Source organism: Oryzias latipes, chromosome 22 (genome assembly GCF_002234675.1).
Source record: "Oryzias latipes chromosome 22, ASM223467v1".
NCBI classification, from domain to species: Eukaryota; Metazoa; Chordata; class Actinopteri; order Beloniformes; family Adrianichthyidae; genus Oryzias; species Oryzias latipes.
The window spans coordinates 24,441,707-24,467,552 of NC_019880.2; the positions used below are offsets into that span (position 1 = coordinate 24,441,707).

Consider the following 25,846-nt stretch of genomic DNA (forward strand, 5'->3'; position numbering starts at 1 on the left):
ATTTCGATTCCTTTGTATGTCAAGCACATGTGAAGAAATTGACAAATAAACCTGACTTTGACTTTTGACTTTGACTTTGTTTTCATCATCAGAAAACAGCGGATTCAAAAATAGTCTTCGTAAAATGTTCATATGTTATCAGGTTTTTGCTTTGGGAAATTAGTAATAAAAATAAAAAGTAGTGAGCATTTGTCCAAATTGCTTTAAAATCCATGGCGCTAGATAGTATATAATAATAATAATAATAATATATTTGGATATAATATGGGCTTGTCAGTCGCTCATGATTTTTAGTGTGACTTCCACAGCTGCCTTTAATGCCCGGATACGACAGCTCAATAGTTCCTAAAAGGATGATGATGCTTAGAGTTGGGGTTGAATGGGACCAGTTTGCATTCATACAGTTGAGTGAACCGTACCAGAGTCCATTTATTGGGTTTGGACTTAATCCTACATGAGTGTGTTCACACCTGAACTTCTGATCTGGACTGATGTGGGAAACAAACTGGTCTGTTTTAATGGAACCAAATGAAGTAGGTGATGGTGCACAGAAACTCCTGCTGGGAGCTGAAGCCTTACTAACCTCTTCATTTTATACAGAAGGATTTTTTTCCCAACAATATGTTTATTGTTTTTTTTTTTTTTTTTGCATTACAACACACACACGCAAACAAGCAGGAATTGAAGAATAAAAATTTAAAAATATAAAATATTTTTCTCTCAGACACCCTCTGCTGTTTGTCCTTTACTCAATATGAGTTTGAACAATTAAACATTAAACCTTAATATAATTCCTGCAACAGAGACTTTTTTCAAAAAATAATAAAAAAAATACAGAATACAGTTCACAGTACAGACAGATCTGTGCCTTCAACAAATGCAATGAATGGTCTCCAAACAGATTCAAACAAGTTATTTTATCCTTTTAACAAAAATGTTTTATTTTCCATCGGCAGTACAGTTATCATCAGTTGTATCCATTGTATAACTGTGTCATTTTACCAGTTGATTGCTATTGAAACACATCTATAAGTGTTTTTCCACATCTAGTATATCTATTATTTTTTGGTTCCAGTGTTATTTCTTCTGAGATGCTTTGATATTTTCTCTGATTACAGACCAAAACTGTTATATTATTCCACAGTCCCGTATACGGTGAAAAAGTCTGCCTTTTTCCTCAGTGCATTTTGAGCAAGTATCTGGAATGTTGGCATTGAATTTATCTAATTTAACAGGCGTAATGTAAACTCTCATCAACCACTTGACTGTAATAGCCTCAATGTTGAGTTAATTGTTTGATTTTGTGCCTTTGTGCAGGCTATTTGCCATTCTTCTACTGATCTATCTGTTCCCAGGTCTTTCCTTCATGCATCAAGTTAAATATTTGCAATTTCTTTTGAGTTTGTAAGTAATAAATTATAAAATGTTTAAGTAGCTCCTCTCCTACTGTCTTTGGTAACCAATTCTTCTAGTTCAGATTTAGCGGTTTTAAAAGGTTTCTTTGTTCTGTTTTATTAAAGTTTCTCAATTGTAAATATTTGTAAAAATGTCCCCTATATATATTTTGATTGTAGCCTTTCAAATGTCAGAGGATCCAACTGGATACAGATTTTTAATTGTTTCCAAACCATTTATTACCCATCATTTGAACACAGCATGCTTTAAATTGCTGGTTTGCCCTAATGGGACTTACAACGTTTTTTGTTCTTTCATGGCTTTTTTTGTAATGATCATGTTTTTAACAACTGGATTATTATTTTTCTTGTTCAGACTAGCTTCAAAGTCTAAAAATATATAAAGAGGTAATGGTGGGAATAAAATTTTATTTTCCATTTCTGTCCACTGTGGGGCATCTTTTTTTTAAAGATAAAATTGTATCTCACTGACCCAAGCTATGCAGCCCAATAATATTATAATAGGGCATTTTAGTCCTCCCTCACTGTAATACAGAGGAAGGAGCGATAACCGTATCCTAGATTTAGTATTTTTCCATATAAAACACAGAATCATTTGTTTAGTAGTTTTGAACCAGCCGTCAGGAGGTGGCAGGGGGATATTCTGGAAAACATACAGTAGTTTTGGTAAAATGTTCATTTTATAGACATTAATTCAATGAATCTGTTATACAGAAGAATAGGATGAAAGTCAATTTTTAGCAACAAAAAGCTACTTTGCCATAGGAAAAAATATAATATAATATAATATAATATAAGATGGAAAACATAAGAAGCCAACAGTGATGTTCTGAAGATTTGAGTAGAGCTTATTCGTCCCACATTCTGGCTTCTTTAACGTCAGTTTCATGTTTGAATTTACAAATAATAGCACTTTAAGGCAGAGAGCACTGTTTTGGCTGCGTCATGCTTTTTGCTGTCTTCGGTTGTGTAAATGACACACTTCTGTGACATGCACAGGCTCAAGGTGCAGATTAGATTTTCCTTTGACAAAGTTACTGACCTAAAGCGACTCTGGCAGCCGAGGCGTCATAGTTTATCCAAAAGGAGACCCAGGACAGGATGGTGATCAGGGTGGAGGGCATGTAGGTCTGGAGGATGAAATAACCTATGTTCCTCTTTAGCTTGAAGCTAAGTGACAGACGTGGGTAGGAACCTGTGAAAAGAGCAAAAAACAATTAAAAACTGTTTTCAGGAAGGCGGTATCCAATGACGTTGGATGGGAATGATAGGAATGTGATGGAAGGAAAATGTGTGTTTTCGGAGAGAGAAAGCTCCTACATTTAAAACAACACTGAAGTCCCACTCCAATCACTTTTTGATTTATTTCCAAGGCAGTCCCAAAGGTCTTTGGAAAATAATTATGAGTTTTTAACTCAAAATCCCAAAATTTGTGTTGTTTTCAAAGACACTATTTCTGCTGAGCGACAGTAGTTTAGCTGAAATTTGCCTCTGAGTTTTAGGCGGGACTGTTGGTGCAGAGTGAGACCGCCCGTCCGTTCCCATCATCCCTCTGTTTACATGCTCTTCCACTAGCTTACAGCCCATTACAACTCCAACCTAACATTAGTGGTGCAACAAAAATGGCGACCAAGATCAGATCATTCCAGCCGTACAAGTTTGATCCAGATGCCAGCTCAGATGAGGAAAACATCTATTGACATCTATCTATCTATTTGTCTGCAAGTGGAGGCATCAGAACGGAGCAGAGCAGGGAGCTTGTGATCCACCAATTGTAGCACCCGTATAACTGCTACATTGCTGTTTCCAACTGCATTTTTTTCATCTGCTCCTAATTCAGAATGATTTGTATAAAGAAAAACTCTGAAATCTAAATGTAGTCTTCATTTTCTCTATATATGTCCTCTATCATCAGAAATATGCCACTAAGCAGGAGCTGGGTGGATGTTCCAACAAAGCCCCTGCAGCTAACCTCCACCGGGCAGATGATGGTTGACCACCCAGCATTTTGGCACTCAGCTACCAGCTCTGTGTATTTGTCCTTCTTCCTTTGTATGTAGCATCCATTTCTCCCTCCAAAGGGATTGTGAGCTCTGCCAGGATTACTGCTTTGGCTGCAGGATGATGTCTGGTCGCAGAGAGATGGTAGTTATCTCTGGTGGGAACTTGAGCTTACAGTCGAGGTCCACCCTTAAGTTCTAGTCACATCCTGGTGTTGGCAGTGATGGTGTCCCTCTCTGGTTGGTGTCCTGTCCTCCAGCCCCTTCCCTAACAAAGTGAATCAAAGACGGTGTCTTCGTGGGACGATCTTTAGCTGCCTCCATCCTCCGTACTTCCAGGACCTCTGCCAGTTTCCTCAAGACCTACCCATCTGTACCTACCCTGGGCCAGAGCTGCTTTGCAACCAGACAGGATCTGTTGTAACGTAGGGTTTAAAGTCTTGCAGAGATGGCAGTTTTCCTCTGAGCCAAACCATAGGCTCAGATTGCTGGGGCTGGGTAAGGTGTCCATAGGTGGCCCGGATGAGGAAGCTCAGCCTTGCTTGAGGCATCTTCCATATGTCAGAACACCCTATGGTCCTATTAACCACGCCTTCCCATGTTGTCCAATGCCCTCGTTGTGGCTGGCTGAGTGCTTTGATCTTGTACTAGTTTTCCTTGCTCCTGGTCACCTCTTCAATCACCAGCTCTTTCCTCTCACTTCTTGTGGCTTTGGACCAGAACTTGGGGGCTGTTCCCCAGCTTAATCCGCTCTGCCTGACTGCATCTTTCCTACGACTTCGTTGTGCTTAAGCTTGCTGATGGCCTGGTCAACAGCCTCTTCTGCCTTCCTTTTGCGTCCGGTTCGGACAGGTGCCTTGGTGTTTCTTACAACAGGGTCGGTTGAGTCTCTCAACTCAAGCACTCGTCCTCTCCTGTCTGTAGCCTAGGCTGATGGGCTTCAGTGGCAGCTGGAGTGTATTTTTCCCAAAAAGGCCTGTGTTGGACAGACTTCGAGGTAAGTCAAGCCACTTACGGATGAAATTGTTGGCTTTGGCATCCATCTTTGCTACTGTGGATGATGTAATCTCACACAACTTCAGGGGCCAAGCGTGGATAGAGGATGTAAATCCAGAAAGCCTGTCGCATAAACAGCTAGCTTTCTGATTGGTCCTCTCAAACCTAACTGTGTCATCGCCTCTTTGGATGACGACTTTGACACTACTATGAGTAACACACACATCTAAAAGCAACACATTTACCCCCCCCCCCCCCCCCCACCACCACCACCACCACCACATACGCGCACACGCACACACACACAAACACAAACACACACACACATAATTTTGAAGACCAGGAACTATGCAGAACAGGCTTCTACGTTGGTCACCAATGTCAACCAAAAATGATTAAAATTCTCACAGAAAGTGTTTCAAAGACTGAAATATTTGCTAAAGTTTTGGGCAAAAAAGTTTCTAAAAAATGCTCAAAATTCTAAAGTTTGCTTCAAACAAAGGTTTTCCTCACATTTCTGAATAAAACACCAGATGTGTTCATATCTACGATAGTTTGACATCGTAGACTTTTACCTGTGGCAAACACAGCTTTGGTGGACAGGGTTTGGTAGTCTATGATGGAGAATTGGGGCAGCTCGATGTTCTCCACCCCAGTGACGGAGCCTGCGTTGCTGCCCCCCTGCCAGTAGAACTCAATGTCATCTGTGGTGTATCCGTCTATGGGGGAAATGAAGAAAGGCGGTGAAAACCTGGAATGGATTTCCTCATATTGAACAGATTCAGGCTCAAAGACTTTGTGGATCTACTGCAGTTATCGACCTCCCAAAACTCCAAGTTGAGATGTTGGACCATTATCAGTTTCATTAGCTGAGTTTCCATTGACTATGAAATTTGGGTTTGCAATACTAAATTTGCCTAATGGAAACCCGACAATTTTGAAAAATGGAAATAACGTTTTTGTGCTTGGAGGAGGTGGTTTTTGACATATCTCACATAATTTCAATGGTAACTCTTCCTTCGAATGAAATGAGTCATGTGACCAACAACCGGATGGCAATGAGCTTCTGGGAAGGAACCAGCTGCCTTAGGCACTTCACAGTGGGCACCACAAGAGGTCCCAGCATCACAAAGTTGAGAGTGTCGTGCTAAATTGTGGTGGCAGTGGCTCGGGTGGTTGAGCAGGTCGGCCAATGACTAAAGGATTGATGGTTGGACCTCCACTTCCAGCCAACTGTTGTTGTTGTGTCCTTGGGCAAGAAACTTCACCCTCCCTGTCTATAGAGAGGCTCCACTGGTGTGGGTATACGTATGAATGTACCGGTGATGGTCAGAGGGGCCGTACTGGCGGCAATGCCTCTGTCACAGTAATTAGAAATACATTCAGGGATGAAGGGGTTATATGTTTTTCCATAGCTAAATAATGTTTTTTTTAAAGCTAATGTGCATTTTTAAGAGCAAAAACTGAACAGATGTGACACGTAGAAACAGAAATATTAAACCTAAAACTAGAGAATGTCCCTTAAACCAGAGAGTTGGACACAAACCAAGAATGACTCACAGCTCTCGATTTCCAGGGTGCAGTTCTGCTCATCCAGAGGGTATCTGCGCAGGTCCATCATGCAGGCAGCTGTTGTGGTGATCCTAGAAGAATCATCCGGCTCGATGTTACCAATAGGAGCAAAATAAATGGCAAACATGGAAGCTAAAAGAGATAACAAAGCTGCATGGCGGCATGTTGGTTAGCACCATCAACCCACAGGAATGATGGTCTGTTCTCCATGATTAACGCTGGCTGATAAATTGATATTTATTTAATATTAGGGGTTTATTTTTCAAACAAAGAGGTCCGTCATTTGTTTTTTTGTTTTCCCCTGTATTGGTGGACATTTTTGATGATCTGCCCATATTGTAACAGGTAACATTTTTGCAGATGTGTTAAGTTTTACCGCTTTACCAGGCGATATAAACACGAAAGAAAAAAAGTGTAAAACCTACTTCATGCCTCCTGACATATTGATTACAAAATAAGAGTTCTTCAGTGAACATCCCACGACCACTCAAAACTACTCCTCTCACTAAGGTTGAAGTGATGACACTGACACCCAAAACTGCACCTCATACTTATGAGAAACAGGCATTGCATCACCATTGACGACGAAACACAAATCATGTTTTCAAATTGAATGCATAAAAAATCTCTCCACATGATCACGATTTGCTGTTTTATAGATCTGACCTCAAACATTTCAAAATTCGTACATTGGATCTATTACTAGATCTGTCACTAGATTGTACTGTCAGATGACACTGATCATGGAATTCTCCATGGAAACCACGATCACCTTTCCACAGCAGACATCAGAAACCTCATCTAACTCTGCCTTTATAAGGGTGGACCATGTATGTATAGGTGACCATTCTTTTAATTTAAATGCAATAAATACACTGCATAAGAGAACTGGACTGAGTGACCCCTCCCCCTGGCATTCCAAACAGGAAGTACCCGCTGGTCCCAAGAAATCCCATCAACTTCTAGAGAGAAATAAACAGCTGTTACTCTGTCACTGTGTTCGCCAGAATAATCATTCTTGCTCTGGTTTTTAACTTTTTTTCATCATCTTCTTGATTATTACAATTTTTTGGCATGTTTTTTTTTCTTTATGGCAAGTTATTTAAGGTATAAACTGACCAATCAGATTCCTCAATAAAAGTATGTGGTCTCATGTGACGTCCAATGTTCAAAACGATTGACAAATTTCCTTTAGCCCACTTTCAAGTAGTCGGGTGTGGCCTTTTAACAAGCTCACTCCTGATTGGTGAGAGTGGTTCCCATAGAAATGATGACTCAGACCAACTCGGACCAATCTGCTTACTAACATTGTCTGACTCCTCCATGGAAGCGTCCATTATTGCAAAAACAAAATGGGGACTGAGATGAGTTCCTCCGGTTGGAGCCAGCAGTGAACTCTTTTCTATGGGTGATGTCCCACTCGCTTCCTCCAGTTTTCTGATAAAGTCAAGAGGTATTCTTTCTTATTTATCAGGAAACATTTTCAGTTAAAGATTTACTTTGAAAAGCACCCACTTCCTGTCCTAACAGCTGGGCCGCAAGAGTGGAGTCTGAGAAACCGTTGTTGGAGGTTTCTTTAGCAAACGGAGCAACAAAACACCAACACATATACAATGAAGCCAAACATGCTAGTTAGCTCCTCTGGCTCTCCTCCATGCCCGAGAGAGCAGTGGCCTTACCACAGTTCTCAAACCCAGCAGGACCTCATGGTTGTTTCCACAAAGTTTTCCCAAAACTTTGTGGAAAAGTTTTCCCAAAACTTTGTGGCCGCAACACCAACTTCTGACAAATCCCAGAGTAGAAAAAAAAAGCCTCAACGTGATAAATATTCATCATGTTCCAAGCTTTTACATTTCTGCAGCTGTCAATTCACGTCCTGGACTGAATGTGTACATCATAGAGTGCCAATATAAATTAAAGCTACAAGTAGCATTTAGCGGGCCCGAGCACGTGCGGCCGCATGGCACGAGCGACCGCCCCGTGAGCAACGCCCTGCTCGAGCCATTTTCGTCGTTTTTTCTTGTCCATTCTGGAGCTCCAAGCTATTGTTAATACGACAGCAGCCTGGGGGGGGGGGGGGGGGCTGTAATCTGTTGCCTTAAGGGACAAAGACTTTTGCATATAGCATGAAAAAAATTCAAGCAATGATGATAATTGCTATCACTGTCCCTAAGGATGAAAACAATAGAACTCATTCAATTTCCACTACAATGTCTAGATGAGTGTCAGCTATGTCTGATAACTTGGCCAATTAGCTGGACCGGGATCTTGCAAAGTGCAGGTGGTTAACGTCCAGTGTGATGAGTCTGTGGACGGCAACAGTACAGCATAGCTTTTGGTTTCCACAAGAGAAGAACTCCTGACACATCTGCCCTAACAGACAACTACAAGAGGAGTTGAAATGTATAACACGGTGAAGGAGTTTTTGTGCAGAAAAAGGTACAATTAGAAAAGCTGGTAGCAGTGACTGCAGATGGGACTCCTGCTATGATCAATAGACAAACAGGTTTCATCACTCACTGTAAAGCTGACCCAGACTTTCCAAAATGTCTGCATTACTGCTGCGTCATTCACCAGCAGGCCTTATGTGCAGAAGTGATTGGCTCTGGACATATAATGACTCTTATTCTGAAAATCGTAAAGAACCTCAGCTGCAAAGCAAAACAGCACAGGATTTTTAAGGTGCTATTGGAGGAGATGTCTGTTGAATATGGTGAATATGAATATGGTGAATCTGAACTTGCATTCTTGACTGACATTACTGGAAAACTAAACCACTTGATCTGCGAGCTGCAAGACAATGGCAAAACTATTTTTTTTTGACCAGCCTGCCTGAGCCAGTGTTTTTCTTGTGGGGATCTTTTCTGCCAGGGCTTGTCAGCTTGGTCAGTGGATGTTGCTGCAGTTGTCTCCCTTGCTGGGACAGCTGGAGTTAAACACAGCAGCCTCACGGCTGTGAAGTGGACCCCGTTGCTGTCCCAGTCTGGATGGGCACTGTGGCGATGTTCCAATGGCCAGGCTGGCTCCTGGTATAAAGAGATTCCCAAATACCATTTCCTAACCGCAGAGCCAAGGATGTGTTTACATGTTTAGGTCAAAAATGTGATGGACAGCTTCATGTTGTCTAAACATGCCACCCTGTTATTAATCCAGTTGATATGGTTCTCCATCTGTGTCTAGGTGATAGAAAAGCATTTTTTTTATATTTAGAGCTCTAAGCAAACAAACAGTTGTCTATATAAAAGAGCTTTTACAATTGTGCACTTTTAGCAGGTCTCTGAGTTCATGTGACCAATGTATGGTGGATTTTCACAGACCTTGTTTAAAACTGAAGGTGAGAGAGACTTAGAGAAATGGCTTCATTGTTCTGGAGTTCTTTGTTTCATCCACAGAAGAGTAGAATTGGTGATTGATTTTGAAAAGCTGCTGAAAAAAGTATCTTTTTCAAATTGCAATTTCTAACTTGGGTTTTACATTTTGTGTTCCATTTTTTGTGCTTTAATTGGGAAGCATTTGTTATTTGTTTGGTGTTTTTAAGGTTCTGCAAATATACACATCATTTTTTAGAGCCATTTGTTATCAGTTGTGTTTGTTGATTTGTAGTTTAATTTCATTGGATGTATAGATGTCGTGTGGGGGGGAGGCTCGAGAGCAGGTAGGACCCAGGCGCAGAGACGGGAGGCAAACGGGTTCAGGGCAAGTGGGTTTATTTAACTAACAAAAAGCGCTGCAGAGCAGGATGACAAAACTAAAAACAAAAACTTACTGTGGCATGGCAAGGGACATGGACGCCAGACAAGAAGACGTGATCAACATGAGCAGAAGTTAATGGACCAGCACAGGAGGAAGGCAGAGACAAGACTTATATACAGACAGGGCAGACAAGACACAGGTGAACACGATTAGGGCAGATGGGGACCAAAGGAAGTAAAACTCAAGAAACATGACAAGACAGGAAACCTTTCAAAATAAAACAGGAAACAGAACCAAACAAGACAGAACAAGAACTAAAGCGAAAAAAAAGACAACAAACTGAAACCATGACAATAGAAAGGAAAAGAAGTTCAAACATTGATTATAAAAAAGGATATAAGAGATAAAAAAAAGAAAAAGGAAAAGAAAAAAGATAAAATATTGATTTAATTGCATTTTGAATGAATAAAAAACAATGATTAATAGAATCAGAATCAGAATCAGGAATCAGAAAAAGTTTTATTGCCAGGTTCAGTAGAGCGCACTTTACAAAACGAGGAATTTGACTTGGTGTATAGTGCAATTAAGAATAAGTTAAAAATTAAGTTAACAACAACAACACACTATATACAGTAGAGTAAGGTGAATTAAAGTGGGAGCACAGATGGGCTGGGATGGTGGGGCCTGTAAGTGGCACCGACAGTCCTTTGGTGGGCGGGGGGGGGAGGGGGGGTCACCTGGGGGAGTTGGGGTTCTGTTCAGCAGGCTGGCTGCAGTGGGGAAGAAGCTGTTCTTGTGGCGCGAGGTCCTGGTCCTGATGGACCGGAGCCTCTTGCCAGAAGGGAGGGGCCGAAAGAGATTATGTCCTGGATGAGAGGGGTTGGCTACAATCCTGGCTGCCCGCCTCCAGGTCCTGGAGATGTGCAGCTCCTGGAGAGACGGGAGGTGGCAGCCGATCACCTTCTCTGCTGAGTGGATGACGCGTTGCAGCTTGGCCTTGTCTCTGGCCGTGGCCGCAGCGAACCAGACTGTGATGGAGGACGTGAGGGTGGATTCGATGATGGCGGTGTAAAAGTCTACCAGCATCTTTTCAGGGAGGTGAAACTTCTTCAGCTGCCTCAGGAAGTACATCCTCTGCTGGACCTTCTTAGTGATGGAGCTGATGTTCTGCTCCCACTTGAGGTCCTGGCTGATGATGGTTCCCAGGAAGCAGAAGGACTCCACAAAGGTCACCGGGGAGTCACAGAGGATGACAGGGGGGAGGGGGGCTGGGGCCTTCCTGAAGTCCACTGTCATCTCCACTGTCTTCAGAGCATTAAGCTCCAGGTTGTTAGCGCTGCACTATGACACCAGCCTGGCTATTTCACTCCTGTAGGCCGACTCATCTCCGTCAGAGATGAGGCCGATGAGTGTGGTGTCGTCAGCAAACTTCAGGAGTTTGACAGACAGGTGACCAGCTGTGCAGCTGTTTGTGTACAGGGAGAGTAACAGGGGTGAAAGGACACAGCCCTGGGGGGATCCGGTGCTTGTGGACCGAGTATCTGAGACGAGCTTCCCCAGCCTCACATACTGCTGTCTGTCCGTCAGGAAGTCTGTGATCCACCTGCAGGTGGAGTCAGGCACATTCATCTTGGAGAGTTTTTAATACTAAAGATGTATGAAAGACATACCGAAAAAATACGTCTTTCAGTGTTTAACTGGCTGTCTTTGGATTATGCATGCCTGAGTAATGGCCATTCTTACTTCTCATCTCTCTGTTCACTGCTTGCTAATTTACATAGCAGGGGTCCCAGCAGGAGGGGGCGGGGTTGTAACACGACTCCTTCAGCAGAGCCAGGCTGAGAGAGGCTTTGACATGTAAGATGTTAGATGTTAGAATGCCAGATGTTAGAATGACCAGTTCATTTTATATCTATGAAAATATTCAGGTAGCTATGGGACATGTTTAGCTATAGGTCTGTGAAAATTGGTGTCGATTGTTGAAACATAAGTTACCATAAAAAAATGTTTGTTTGGAGTCTAGACAGATTTAACACAGGTTTTTGGATGAAAAAGGATTTTTTATAAATCATCTGTTACACTTTTAAGTCTGAAAAAAATATGGAAGGCAGCAAACACAGATCCCTACCGTTTTTAATTTTTTTGTGCTGATATTTGAAAGATAAGTTATGCAAAAAAATAGGTGTTTGCAGTTTTGCCTAAAAAGACGTTTTCGGACCTTTTTGGATGAAATGTTGAATAAAAGTTCACCTGTAACTTCAATAATTCTGAATTTTTTTAGGAAGCAGTAGCACATAAATGCCTATGAAAGTTGAATTCTTGGTGCTGATAACCTAAACATAATTTATGCTAAAAATCTTTGTTCAGTCCAAAATTTCATTAAAAAAATCAAGTGATGAAGTTTCTTGTAGACCCTATAGTGTTACATATCAAAGCTGGAGGTTATTAAAGGCATCTAATTCTGAAATCTCAGCTTCCTGAGACAAACGGCTGATTTATAATAAATTTCTATTATTTGGGTGCACATAATCGACCACTTCCTGTTACGCAGGCACCGTCAGGTGTACACCCATGAAACTTTACATGATGAGAGAAGACCCTTCTGAGTATCTCCAGTTTTAATTTCATGCACATCGGACAAAGCAAAGAGAAAATACAGGGCAGAATGTGCCCCATGCAATAACTAGGTGGCGCTATAGAGCTCGTCCAAGATTGTCATATCCATGGGTTCAGAATAGAAGCTTCATCATATCCATTGAATTTCAGTGAGATTGGACAAGGAATGTGCACGTGAGAGCAACTTTTGTGTGCATAGCGAGATGCCCAACTTTGCCGCTCTGTCACGACCACACCCCCGCATTGAAAGTTATGGTTTTTTGTCAGAGTAAACTTCAATGGCTTTTCAACAGGTGGACGTCATTTTCAGGTGTGTCGGCTCATCCTACTCGGAGTAGTGATGCTCCAAGTAAAACATGTCATTTCCTCTTGCCAGCAGGTGGCGCTACACTTTTTCCAGATTTTTTCACTGCAGATGTGTTCAGAGTCAGACTACAATCATGCATATCAATTTTGGATCAGATTGGATTTTGCATGGCTGAGTAATGGCCATTTTTCTTTTCATGGCGTGTTTTCGAAACGACCTCCAATTTTGACGCGCCGCCATGGTCACAAACATCCATAAAAACTTAAAAGCTTCGCAATTTAACATCGGACATGTGTCTAGTTTACACAACCAAAGTTTGAAGTCATTACTCCAAAATCTCTAGGAGGAGTTCGTTCTAGAGCGAGGCCTGCAAATGTCCAAAATGAAGCAAAAATGACATATTGACCTCAATATATCAGACTTCCTGTGCGAGTGACAGGTGGGTCCTTTCAGACTTTTTTGTAAGTCTCCATCTGAAGAACATGCCCTGTAAAAATCAAGCTTGTACGTTAAAGCGTATGCGGGGCGTCGGGACAAAAGTCACTGTAGGTGGCGCTATCGAGCCGTTTTTGTGCGCCCATGCCAATCTCCTATAAAATACGAAATTTTTCGCGACTCCTGATGTGTGTGCCAAATTTGGTGAGTTTTGGGGTATGTTAAAGGCCTCAAAAAGGCGACTCTTCCGGTAGAATAATAATAATAATAATAATAAACATTCGAATTACAATAGGGTCCTTGCACTCCGTGCTCGGGCCCTAATAATAATAAACATTCGAATTACAATAGGGTCCTTGCACTCCGTGCTCGGGCCCTAATTATGAAACTGCTGCATCGACTGCAGATTTGAGCAGAAAACGCAAACTAAGTAGAAACAGGAGGAGGCAGCAGTTTGCTTTTTCTATAATCGTCAAGTTTTCACTGAGCTTGATCATTGAACCCTGTCTGATAGACCAGCAGATGAACTTTTAATTCTTTTATTTGTATAACGTGTTGTTTTTTTGTGCAAATGGGAATGACAGAGAAAGAAGACAAGACTGTCACACATATCATTTTAGCTTGTCCTTACAACTGGCTGTTTCAGTTTCTTTTTCTAAGTAAAAGCTGAGTAAACATTGATACGTAGGACATGCGAGGATAAATTAATGGAAAGTTGAATCCTAAACACCCTAACCTTCATTGACCTCATACTATAAATTTAAAAATCTGCCTTCCAGCTGCTCCCTTAACCCCCATAATAATCATCTGGTAGATGGGGGTTTAGGTGCTAACAGTCTAGAGCTGGGTATCACCAATAATTTACAGAATCGATTCGATTCACAATTTTTTTCAATTCTTTCAATTAGGGATAGAAATAGAAGCCTCATGAAGCTTCCCTTGTGGTTCATGTAATTGTGCCGGAAAAATGAACCACCCATACAGGGCTTTGAAACTACACAGAACAGCGACATCTGGTGGCGGACTGGACGAATATCGACATATGTTTCAACTAAGCTCCTTGTAACACTTCAATGTGGAAATGATGATGAAAAAACGTAAAACAAAACAATGTTGTCAATGATTATTAAAAAAACAACGTAAAACCACATGTGACGTTTTCTGTGAGAAGTGCTTGACACAGCAAAATACACATCACATGAAGAAAATAAACGCAAAGCAAAAAATAAAAAGAAATTGTAATATACTAGTCTTGAACCCAGGATCTCTGGATGCAGACCCCATTGTGTTTTCCACTGAGCTATCTCATAGTGTATTGTTTTTAAGAAGAAATTGATTTGGAATGATCCTGAGCCACAGTACGGTTTTTACCAGGAACTATGGTAAAGTGATTCCAATACAGTGGAAACAATAGAACTTGTCGGAAAACATTCGGGATTCATTTGTACTATTTACAGAGAATAGCGCGCCCAACTGTTCAAACACAAGTGACATCTGAACCGTGGTTCAACCAAATGATGCATTTGGCGCTTCATACGTCATCAACCACGTGATCTGCGCTAGTTGACACACACCCCGAAACATTGTACCGAACCACTCTGTTTCATGAAGGTGAAACACGCGGCGAAGCGTCCGTGTCAAACGGGCCATCTCTAAAAAGAAATTTTTCCTTAAAAGAGTTTGGAAAAGTCACGCCTGTGAGTATATAAAGCCGTTCATTTAGTCAGCAATGCATGTTTAGGTCGACCGAGTGTTAGCTTTAGCCGTCCTAAGGGAAATTCCCTTATATGTTAGCTTCAAGCTAGCAGGGTTTGGATTTACTGCTGTTGTGCTTTAGTCCACCGGAAAAGGAAAGGCATAAAAGATCAATCTTTAATTTCAAGGATCGATTATTGATTTATTAAGCTTGGATCGATTCAGATCGATTAATTGATTTTATCAACCCATCATCAGACACACACACAGAACAGAGGCATCTGCACAGGTTCATAATGGTATAATCAGCTGTTCATGGAAGAAAAACAGTTTTGTGTTTGAATCGGGATCTCAGACCGCTAACCACTGCACCACCGTGCAGCCCAATCAAAAACACATCAGTACAGTTCTAAAACGCCCTCAACAATCAGAATAAGTTTCATAATTGTGGGAGTTTCTGCATGTCCTCTCTGCTGAGCCTTTGACCTGCAGTTAGTTTGCAGATGTGGAGAATTTCTTTGTCAGAGGAGAATCTGGTTTAGGCCACGCCCATTGATCAGGGTAAGAATGTAGTGGTGGTACACTCACGCACAAGTATCTACAATGACAAACTGAAAATGAGTTTTAAAATGATGGTCTCACAGCTGCCAAACAGATGGTTTTACTTCTCTATAAGTTCAGAAGTCCAAATCTAATTCTTATCATCTGCTGTTAGTTCTTCTGGTAATGCCTCTTACCTGAGGCCGTAGAGCACGGTGCCATCAGGGTGCAGTCGGATCATCCGGTTCTTCACCGTCACCCCGTGGACAAAAGACTTCTTGTCGTTGATGAAGTAGGTGTCAGGGACCCAGAGCTGATCAGCGACTCGGTTGTCGAGCGTCAGGTTGAGAGGGATGCCGGTGTAGGAGAGGCGCTTGTCTCTCCACGACTGCTGGAAGTACATGGTGATGGTGTAGTCCTGAGAAAAAGAGCATCAGCAGGAGCAGGTCGGTCATTGATGCTCATGACGGGAACAGAGAACTTTGTTGTGCTTCTGTGTTAAAGCAGCTCTCATTCACTACAACACAGAGGCAAAACGGAGATCGATTCAGAAAGCTGCTGTGGGATCTCACACCTACACTCTGATGGTCAAAACCCAAAAATGAAAGTCTCAATACTTTACATCTGGGCAGACGTGGTTAGGTCAAGTCATGTACTGTTTTCAACAGCTGTATGAAAATCCCAGAAGCAGGTCAGGTGAAGAACCGGTGTGATGGTGACTAACAGGAAGAAATACAAATTGGGCAAAATAACCAAAGACTTCATGAAAGGTTTTAAACCAAAACAGCAAATTCCAAAAAACCTCAGCTACAGACAGGGTTTGCTGGCAGTAATAGAAGATAACATTTCAGGCCCAAACTATTCAAATGTGAAGGTTTTGGTTACAAGTATTTATATGAATTCAGCCAGTTCTCATGTCTGAGTAGCTCAAACCTCAACGCCTTCTTCTCTTTGAACCACTCCTGCCCATTAAAACCCTGTGCAGTCCCTTAAATATTCACAAACTCAAAAAAAAATCTAAGTCAACGCATACGAAAACAAATGAAACAAAAAGCAATGAAATAGGAAAAGAGAAATGATGTTGATGGATTAGTTCAGTGTTTTTCAACCTTTTTTGAGCCACGGCACACTAACCTTGACAAAAATCCTGCGGCACACCAGCATCCAAAAAAAAAAAAAGGAGAAACTCATAGTCTGTATTGATCTACAGCCCCTCCGCAATCTTACATGCATTTTTGTGATAACTGTGGCAAAAAAAAAGATGGAAGTTGCAGCTGTTTTTTCCAAAAGACGTAATAAAAGTTAAGTTAGAAGATTTAAAAACTCATTGTGCGCTGAGACGCTGTCCCTTTAACCCAATGCATCATGGGAGATGTAGTGCAAACAGCCACCAAACGCAGAGAGACTTGCGTCTCTGAGCTTCATTATTTTGTTCACTTGTTCCACGGTCTGACACCGGATTCTGTGGAAAGCTGCACCGCTAAAGACGAGCTTTAGCTGGTATTTTTGTTGGAACTGAGAAACTTTATGAGCAGAATCAGAACAAGGAAGGGAAGACTTTAACCACTTCTGATTGGTCAGACTGATGACATATGATTAACCCTTGTGTTATCTTAGATGAGCCCACCCTTACATTGACGTGTTCTCCCTACCATGACAAAGGTGGATAAAGGTGGAAAGATTTCATGTAATCCATGGACACCAGTGAAGATCACAAATCGTTGAAGAAAAAAGGTTCAGACCACTGTCTAGTGGGTCTAGATGACCCAACTCCCAATGTTAAAGTGCCTAGGATAGCACAAGGGTTAAGCCTCCAAGAATGATTGGTGGAGACAGTTTAAGGGGCGGGACTTTTCCTAATACAGCTGAAGCTGCAGCTAAATTGCGGTGCCGTCATTCTTTTCAAAATGTCTTTAATTTAATCAAATAAACACAAAGAAAAAAGTATTTTACGATCTTTTATATTCCTAACTACTCAGTGTTTTATCAGGGCCTGTTTGGATGAACAAAGAGCTGAGATCCTGGAGATGGTAAATGTTTTTAGATCAGTTAGTGAGGGTGATTTCCCACGGCACACCTGACCATCTCCCACGGCACACTGGTTGAAAAACACTGGATTAGTTTATCTTTGGTCCAAACCGAAGCCCTCCTCTGGTTCTGTCAGAGCTCTGTCTCCCCCTCTGGTCACCAGTGGTTCCCGCTGGTAGAAGTCAGATTTTTTAAAGAGCTGAAAACCAGGTTGACTGTTCTTGTAAACGTGGCTAACGTGTAGCGTGTCGGACTGTGGTTTTTTTTTGTTAGCGTAGTCACCATAACGTTTGCTTTGGCAAGGTTTGGGTGTTACAGTTATTATGAATAAGCTAACGATGAGGCTAACTGTGAACGTCGTTATTTAAATCTGTCTGACTGACAGACTTATCTCTGACTGCTCCTTTGATATGACATGAATACACCATTCACTGATTGTGCACCTTATAATACAGAAAAAAATGGTAAAATATTTTTACTTGAAAAAAAACATTGAATTCAGAAAATGCTGTATTTTGTTGCCCAAAATAGAAATAAGGGTCTTGTGGCTTTTCTTTAATTTGTCTGGTTTTATTAAAGGAGGCAAAAGAAACAAAAATATTTAAATGATGGAACAAAACGTAATTAACATAAATGAAACTTGTCCTCCAATACAAAGGGGGTTTCTACAAATATACACCTTCTCTGTCAGGAGTTTCATAACCCTTATAGTAACTGTAAAATCTGTCCAAAACAAGAGGACTTGTTGTATCTGTTTGTTCAGCTGCTGGACAAGTGAGAAAAAAAGAAAATTAGCAGAAACAATAATAAAGAAAATAGAATATAAAAATGATGGAACAAGACAGTACAATATGAAGTAGCATCAATAAAAATAAACAAAGAAATATTCTCCAACAAACCATTTTCTGTCCCCCCCCATTTGTCTCCCCTCTCCTTTTCTCATTCTTGTCTTCTTTCTGAATTCCTTTGGTTCTGTTGTTCTCCTTTTTTGTCTTTTCTTCCTGCACAGCAGTTTTGTTGTGTGAGATGATTTTCTTCTTTCCTTTCTTTTATTGAGCCACAGATAATGATCATTTTCACCGCCGCTCAGAGAACTCCACCTCATCGCAAAACTTTTTAGTTTAATCTTTCAAAATAAAACCTGCTTGCTGCATCAACAGCTCATCAGTCATCAACTTGTTAATGTTGGATTATTCCATTGCTGCAGATGGATGGGGGAGGATGACACACTTTCCCATGAACAGTCTTCTACCATTTCAGTTCTTTTTTTATAACAGATTCAAATAATAATTGGTTTTTAGAAATTATTTGTTTGTTTTTATTTTAGACATTTCTAAGTGTTCAGCTCAGGGACCTTTGGCAACCGTCTCCCTTAGCCTAATGGTCAGTCTGCCTCTGCAAACCCCAGCAGAGCGTTGGGACGTATGTGGACCTAAACGCAGAGGAACCGGTTGATGAAACCTTGTGACTCATCTGATCTGCTCGAATTCAAACTCTGAAGCTTCAGCTGCATTTGCTTTGACCGCTGAACCAAAGAGTGCTTCTGACCTTGGGGGTCACGTGACTCAGAGAAGAGGTGACAACATAGACAAAATTCAGATCACATTTTCTGTGTACTTTTCTGAGACTTGTTATTTGGTCTTTTTTTTAACTTCATCCCATAATCAAATCCTGTCTAAAGATGGAACAATCCAGTACGGTCTGAGGACAGAAGATGAAATCCGCCTCCACTAAAATACACCTATTCAGTTATTTCTGCCGCCCGTGCTGCAGTGGAAACTGCACATAAATAATAACCAGCAGGTCTGGGGTTTGATCCCCAGTGAAGATGCATTTTTGTGCCAAGTCATCATTTCCTGCTGGGGTGACCCAGAAAACTGCAACCACAGAGAGATTTGAAGTATTCTGTGCAGAAAGGAGAAGGCACAGTCCAAGCTGCTCTTCACAGAAAAATGCAAATTTACAGCGTTCACTCAAAAACCCGATAATACTCTGGTCAGGAAACCAGGACTATTTTCTCCTCTAAAATTCACTGAAACCAGCTCAAATGAGAACAAACATGTAGCAATGAAGAAAAGGTGACCAGGGGGTCGAAGCAAAGACCTCGAGGAAGTGGGCGGATCCAACCGTATGACATCACAGGGATGAATGAGAACCTTCATGGACTTCTAGAAAATCAAAAACCAGCCTCTGCATCCCCAAACGTGTTCCAGTTTCTCATCGACTCCCTTTGATTTTATTTAGGCATGCATTTCTGCAATATGAGGGGTGTGTTTTATTGATTGGCAGGAGGGTGGACTTAAAGCCCTCACTTTGATAAGGTGGGCGGAGTCAACATGGCAGACCTTCAGGGCTGTCCTTCAGCGTCCTGCAGGTGACATCAGAGATGATCTGTGCATGTCTGTGGTGATGAAGATGAAACCAAAAACATTTTTAAAAGCTAATGTTTGTGACTTTTCTGTAGACAAACTGTCCTTTAGTCTGCTCAGCTGCAACGTTTTTCAAGCCAAATGAAATCGTTGTGCTTTAACATGAAGGGAGCGTTCCAACGTGGGTTACACGACGCATAAATATGTACGCCGTTGGATTTCATCCAGCTGCTGTGTAAGAAGGATGCATCAGTGCTCTCCAGCAAAGCTGAGCTGCAAAGTAGGAGTTAAGATTCCCCTCACATCCCCTCAGCTTTCCAACAAGCGCTGCAGTTCAGAAAGATGCCTATGCAGGCACTTCCCAGCAGCTCCAGGGGAGGCAACGCTCTGAAAACAGGAAGCCTCTGAACTTCTGAAGGTCAGCGCCTGTCAGCTGATGGACTGAGCAACCCGTTTGGAAATGCAGCACTTCTCAGACTTTGCTTCTAAGAGTCCAAGCTGACAACAATCTGATGTTTGTTCAGGACTTTGAAATCTTCCTAGAGTTTATTATAGCAGTCATTAAAATATCAATAAAATCGAACTATAAACTCTAATGAAAATAGGATTTTTATTGTTTTTAACATGTTCTTATGGCCTTTTTCTGATTATGGAAGACATTTATCAAGAAAGCTCATGATTGCATTTACGACTATTTCTTTGTTCAAATCATCGTGAATCCGGAGCAGCTGAAAAAATGTTGGAAAAAGATCTTATTTGTGATACTAAAAAAATGCTCCCTGCTTCGCTCCTTTCTGATGCATCCACTGTCAGACAAACTGATCCATGAACATCTTTGTTTTCCTCACATGAGCTGGAATCTGGATCTAAACTGCACAGCTGGATAGCTCCAGGATTGCTCGCCGTTTTTGTTGCATGGTAATGTTAGGTTGGGGGTGTTAGGGGCTGTAAGATAGCAGTAGGGACCACTGTGAACGCATTGAAAACAGATCAAAAGATGAGCAGAGGGGGACTTTAAAACACGTTAAGGCCACAGAAATATGTTTTTTTGCTGATGTTTGCTTTGTAGTTTGAGAAATCGTTTTATTAGCAAATCAGTTTGATCGATCTGAAATAGCGTTTCCAAGAAAACAATAGCGCCATCTTGTAGGGATAAAGGGAAACAGTTTCCCTTTGTATTTTGATTTATTTATGTCAAACCAAACTTGGGTCTATTTTTGTCAGTTTATTACTGCAAACTGAACCAGTGACAGAACCACAGAGGTTTCATAAATGCACTGGGACGATACTCCCTACACCTCGATGCATGTAAAGTCCCACTCTGATCATCTTTTGATCCATCGTAAAAGCATTCCCAGTGGCCTTCAATCATCATTGTGTTTTACCCAAAATCTAAAAGGCCTGAGTCGTTTTCTAGGCCATAGTTTCAGCAGAGCAGAAGTTGTTCATTGGAAATTTGCCTTTAAGTTATGGGCAGGACCACAAGCTATGACCTCTACGTCCCCTACTCCTTCCTGAGAGCTCTCTGTTTACATGCTCTCCTGCTAGCTTACAGCCCCTCACACCTCTAGCTTAACAGTACCATGCAACAAAAGCAACAAGCAATGCTAGAGCTATCCAGCCGTACAGTTCTGATCCAGACTCCAGCTCAGACAGGGGAAACAAAGACGTTCATGGATCTGTTTGTCTGCATCAGAATGGAGCAGAGCAGGGAGCTTGTAGCCCCGCCCAGTGTATTTTCTATACAACCCAAATGTGATCATTTTTAAACAGCATTTTTTTGTCTGCTCCTGACTCACAACCATTTGAATAAAAAAATACTCAGAAATGCTATTTTGAGCTTACAGTAATTTTCTTTATCTATGTCCTCCATTATCAGACTTCACTCTGCACAGACTGCACAGACTTCACTCTGCCAGGTGAGTCCAGGCGATCAGCACTTTCCGTGCAGGTTCTGCTGCTGCACATTATGTAGATGAAAGTTTCATGAAAGGCATCATCGGGGGAGCAACGCTTAAGCCGCCATGTGGAAACCCGAAATACATTTGATCAAATCCAGCCCCTCCCCAACCAAAGTGAACAGAACTGTCTGGGGAAAAAACAGTCCCAGCAGCTGCTCATTAGGGGGCGCCGCTGTCCAAAGCAAGCTCAGACCTGGACGGAAAAAGGCGGAGCTCTTCTGAAAACAGGTGAAAATCCCCACCCCCTGTGGCACATTGTGGGGCCTTTTTGCAGCTCTTTGCCCCGCCCCAGAGCAGGTTAGTTCCCTCCCACAAACACCTCTGCAGAGTGAAACTCATTTGAGAGCAAACCACAGCTGCACAGCACACACAGATACACACACACACAGATACACACACCGACATGCACACACACAGATACACACACACACAGATACACACACACCAAGATGCACACACAGATACACACACACCAAGATGCACACACACACAGATACACACACACCTAGATGCACACACAGATACACACACACAGGTGCGCACACACAGATACACACATACACACACACCAAGATGCACACACAGATACACACACACAGGTGCGCACACACAGATACACACATACACACACACCAAGATGCACACACAGATACACACACACCTAGATGCACACACAGATACACACACACCTAGATGCACACACAGATACACACACACCATGATGCACACACACACAGATACACACACACTAAAATGAACACACAGATACACAGACACAGGTGCGCACACACACATACACACACACCACGATGCACACACAGATACACACACACTAAGGTGCTTACTAACAAATACACACACACCGAGATGCTCACACACAGATACACACACACCAAGATGCACACACAGATACAAACACACAGGTGCACACACATCAAGATGCACACACACACAGATACACACACACCAAGATGCACACACGCCAAGATGCACAAACACACAGATACACACACACCTAGATGCACACACAGATACACACACACCAAGATGCACACACAGATACACACACACAGGTGCAAACACACCAAGATGCACACAAACACAGATACACAGATACACACACACCAAGATACACACACACCAAGATGCACAAACAGATACACACACACCAAGCTGCACACACAGATACACACACACAAGTGCGCACACACAGATACACACACATATACACACACAGGTGCACACACGCCATGATGCACACACACAGATACACACACACCCAGATGCACACACACACACAGATACACACACACTAAAATGCACACACAGATACACAGACACAGGTGCGCACACACACAGATACACACACACTGAGATGCAAACACACAGATATACACACACCGAGATGCACACACACAGATACACACACACCGAGATGCACACAAAGATACATACACACCGAGATGCACACACAAAGATACACACACACCCTCTAGTCTTTACAAACCATGAACTTAAAGAACTCCAAGTCTCCTGGAAGGCTTTTCACAGCTTTAGGAGGGTTTCCATGTGAATGTTTGAATCACAACCAACAATAAACATAATACTACCCCCCTCATGCAGCCGTCCATGCAGGGTTTCGCTGATCCAGAGAAAATGGTCGTAGGAAAGAAACCTCCAACCTAGAACCTGCTGGTTCCAGGAAGGGTCAGGAAAAAGAGACTCAAAAAATGTGTCCTTTTCAAGGACATAATTACTGCAGAGCGGCAGTTCTTTATCAGAAATTCACCTCTGAGTTGTTGGATGGGACTGTTTGCATGGAGCAACCCTCCCCCACTTCCCGCCACCTGTTGGTTTTGAGCCAGATGGCGGCTAGAACGAGGAAAGCAAAAGCGTGCATGGGTCTGTTTGTCTGTAAGTGGATGCATCAGAATGGAGCGGAGCAGGATGCTGGTGGCCCACACAGTGTGTTTTCTATACGACCCATGCGATCTTTTTCAAACTGCATTTTCTCGTTTTCTCTTGATTCACGATTGACTAAAGAAACACTCAGAAATCTTCTATATGTCCTCCTCCAACAGAAAAACATGTTAGAAACACCATTTTCATCTGAGTGGGTCAGTAAGTCCTGACTTTATGAAGGTGTGTTTACTTTAACGTTAATCAGCTGTTCGGGCTGCTCCTGCTCCACCTCTCACTTCCTCTGGAGGAGGTCAAAGCTTCCTCCGCGGTGGAGAAGGTCTTCCATGGAGCACAGAGATGTCTCCTAGCCGGAGGAGAGCAATGGCTGCACGGATGGAGCTGGATGATTTGTTGTTGGTCTAAAGTGGACCACACTACCAAACATCACTTTCTTTCCCCAAAGGCAGAAGCAGAAGCTCCGCCTTTCAAAGACTTCTAACTGCTCTGAAGTCAAAAGCTTTTCAGAGTTTTCACTGCAGGAGTCCTAAATTTGACATCTGAATTAGAAATCGTCTCCCCACCGTACCACCACAGATCTGACACCATCCCACTTCTTCACACACGGGCCCACGCCTCTGCTCTGATTCCTGTTCCTACAGCACATTTAGATAGGTCTGATCCAGACAAACCCCAAGAGTGGAGCCACCTGAAGGTGTGGGAAACAGGTGTTTGGTCAGTTTGTCTTCAGGATCTAGACGTTAGTGCTGTAGTTGCATTGGCTGCAGCTACAGCTCTGATGGAGGAGTGGGCCGTGAGGTCTGATGGTTTCACAGCTCAGGAAGCTGTTTGTTCCTGACAGCTCTGTGTAACTGTGAAACCACACGTCTGAAGATCCGAGCTGCTGGAGAGCTCCTCCATGCAGAAACCCCAAGCCTCCACCCTCAGCTCCCCCCACTTCACCTTCATCTCACATACCCTATGTGAGCAGCCTGGCCACCGTCTGACGGAGCTCGAACCCGCAAGATGCTGCGGGACCAAAAATGCCTTTTCATTACAAAACTGGGTCAACCTGTGGGAGCAGAGCACAGTCTTTCTCCTTTAACCCATGAGGTGCAACTGTCACCTCTCCCTGCTGCTCCTGTTCCACATTCCTGCGTCCTCACAAGTTCAGTTTGAGGGTTCGAGTCCCTTCTTAGTTTCCTGTCGCAGAGCCGCATTGACTCCCTGCGTTAAATGGAGGGATCTGCAGGCTCCTCCGGCACTCCCTGCTGCCTGACAGCCGTTATGTAATTACTGCGCCGGGGCGAGCGGCGGCGGCGGCGGCGGCTGTCTCCGCACTCTTGGCCGTTAGCGGCTCTGTTCTCGGTAATTGACAGCTCGGCTGTGAAGCCGCGGGAGGTGCTGCGCGCAGACGGAGCGGCAGATTTCTGCTTCCGTGGTGCTGAAAGGAAAGCGGCAGCGGGAGGAGGAGGTGGAGGTGGGATGCTTCAGCCAGAGGAGTCTCTGCGCCAAAGTAGAAAAGCGCTAAACGAAATCCCAACAGGGTCACGTGCTCCGAGCGGAGCCGAGGACAAACTCACCATGTTGACTTCAGACACCATGTCGATGCTGGCGATGTCTATGCTCATTCCCACGTCCACGGGCGCGCCTGTGGAAACATGACAGCAGAGTCTCAGTGCGAGAAGAAGGGGGGAGGGAGGGGGTGCAGCGGTACCGGCGGCGGTCCGGTTACCTCCAAAATCAGGCCGCAGCCGGATGTCGTAGCCCTTCAGCAGTTTGTCCACCGTTGCTTTCACATACGACATGTTGCTGGGCTCGTTTGCGCTAAAGAAATAACACACGAGTCAGTGTGTGTGTGTGTGGGGGGGGGGGGGGGGGCAGCGCGTGACAGGGCCCGAGACGCGTCCACGGGACGCAGAGCTCACCTTTGCGCAGCGCTGATGACAGACGCCAGCAGAGACAGGCAGCACCCGACCGTCACCCACATCCTGCCAGCCCGGATCCACGCAAGATCTACGGATGCGACTCACGCTGCAGTCCGTCCACGCGCATCTGAGGAGGAAAGTCGGAGCAGACGGCCTGGGAAACGCGGCCGCTGCGAGAGCGAGGGAAGAGAGCCCAAAAAAGAAAAGAAAAAAAACTTGGAAAAAAGAGAGGACGGCGTGAGTCACCAGCGGAGCAGAGGTCTGCACGCGCAGCCGCACGCGCGCTTCTGCGGATGCATGACCGTCCTCCGCGTCAGGCTGCCGGTGAGCGCCGGGAGGAGTGGATGAAGTGAGGATCCGCGGTCACCTTTTGGAGAGGGGGGGGGGGTAAA

General features: G+C 43.2%; 1 protein-coding gene across 1 annotated transcript in view; it reads right to left on the reverse strand.

The window, feature by feature from the left end:
• The window catches only part of gabrb1 (gamma-aminobutyric acid type A receptor beta1 subunit), a 30,337-nt gene extending 4,491 nt beyond the window's left edge, over positions 1-25,846 (reverse strand). The window contains exons 1-7 of the mRNA XM_023951834.1: positions 25,455-25,846; positions 25,262-25,353; positions 25,110-25,177; positions 15,467-15,687; positions 5,972-6,054; positions 4,987-5,130; positions 2,458-2,610 (exon numbers count right to left, since the gene is read on the reverse strand). Coding sequence (XP_023807602.1) covers positions 2,458-2,610; positions 4,987-5,130; positions 5,972-6,054; positions 15,467-15,687; positions 25,110-25,177; positions 25,262-25,353; positions 25,455-25,516 — 823 coding nt within the window. The 5' untranslated portion in view covers positions 25,517-25,846. The remainder of the gene's footprint in view (positions 1-2,457; positions 2,611-4,986; positions 5,131-5,971; positions 6,055-15,466; positions 15,688-25,109; positions 25,178-25,261; positions 25,354-25,454) is intronic.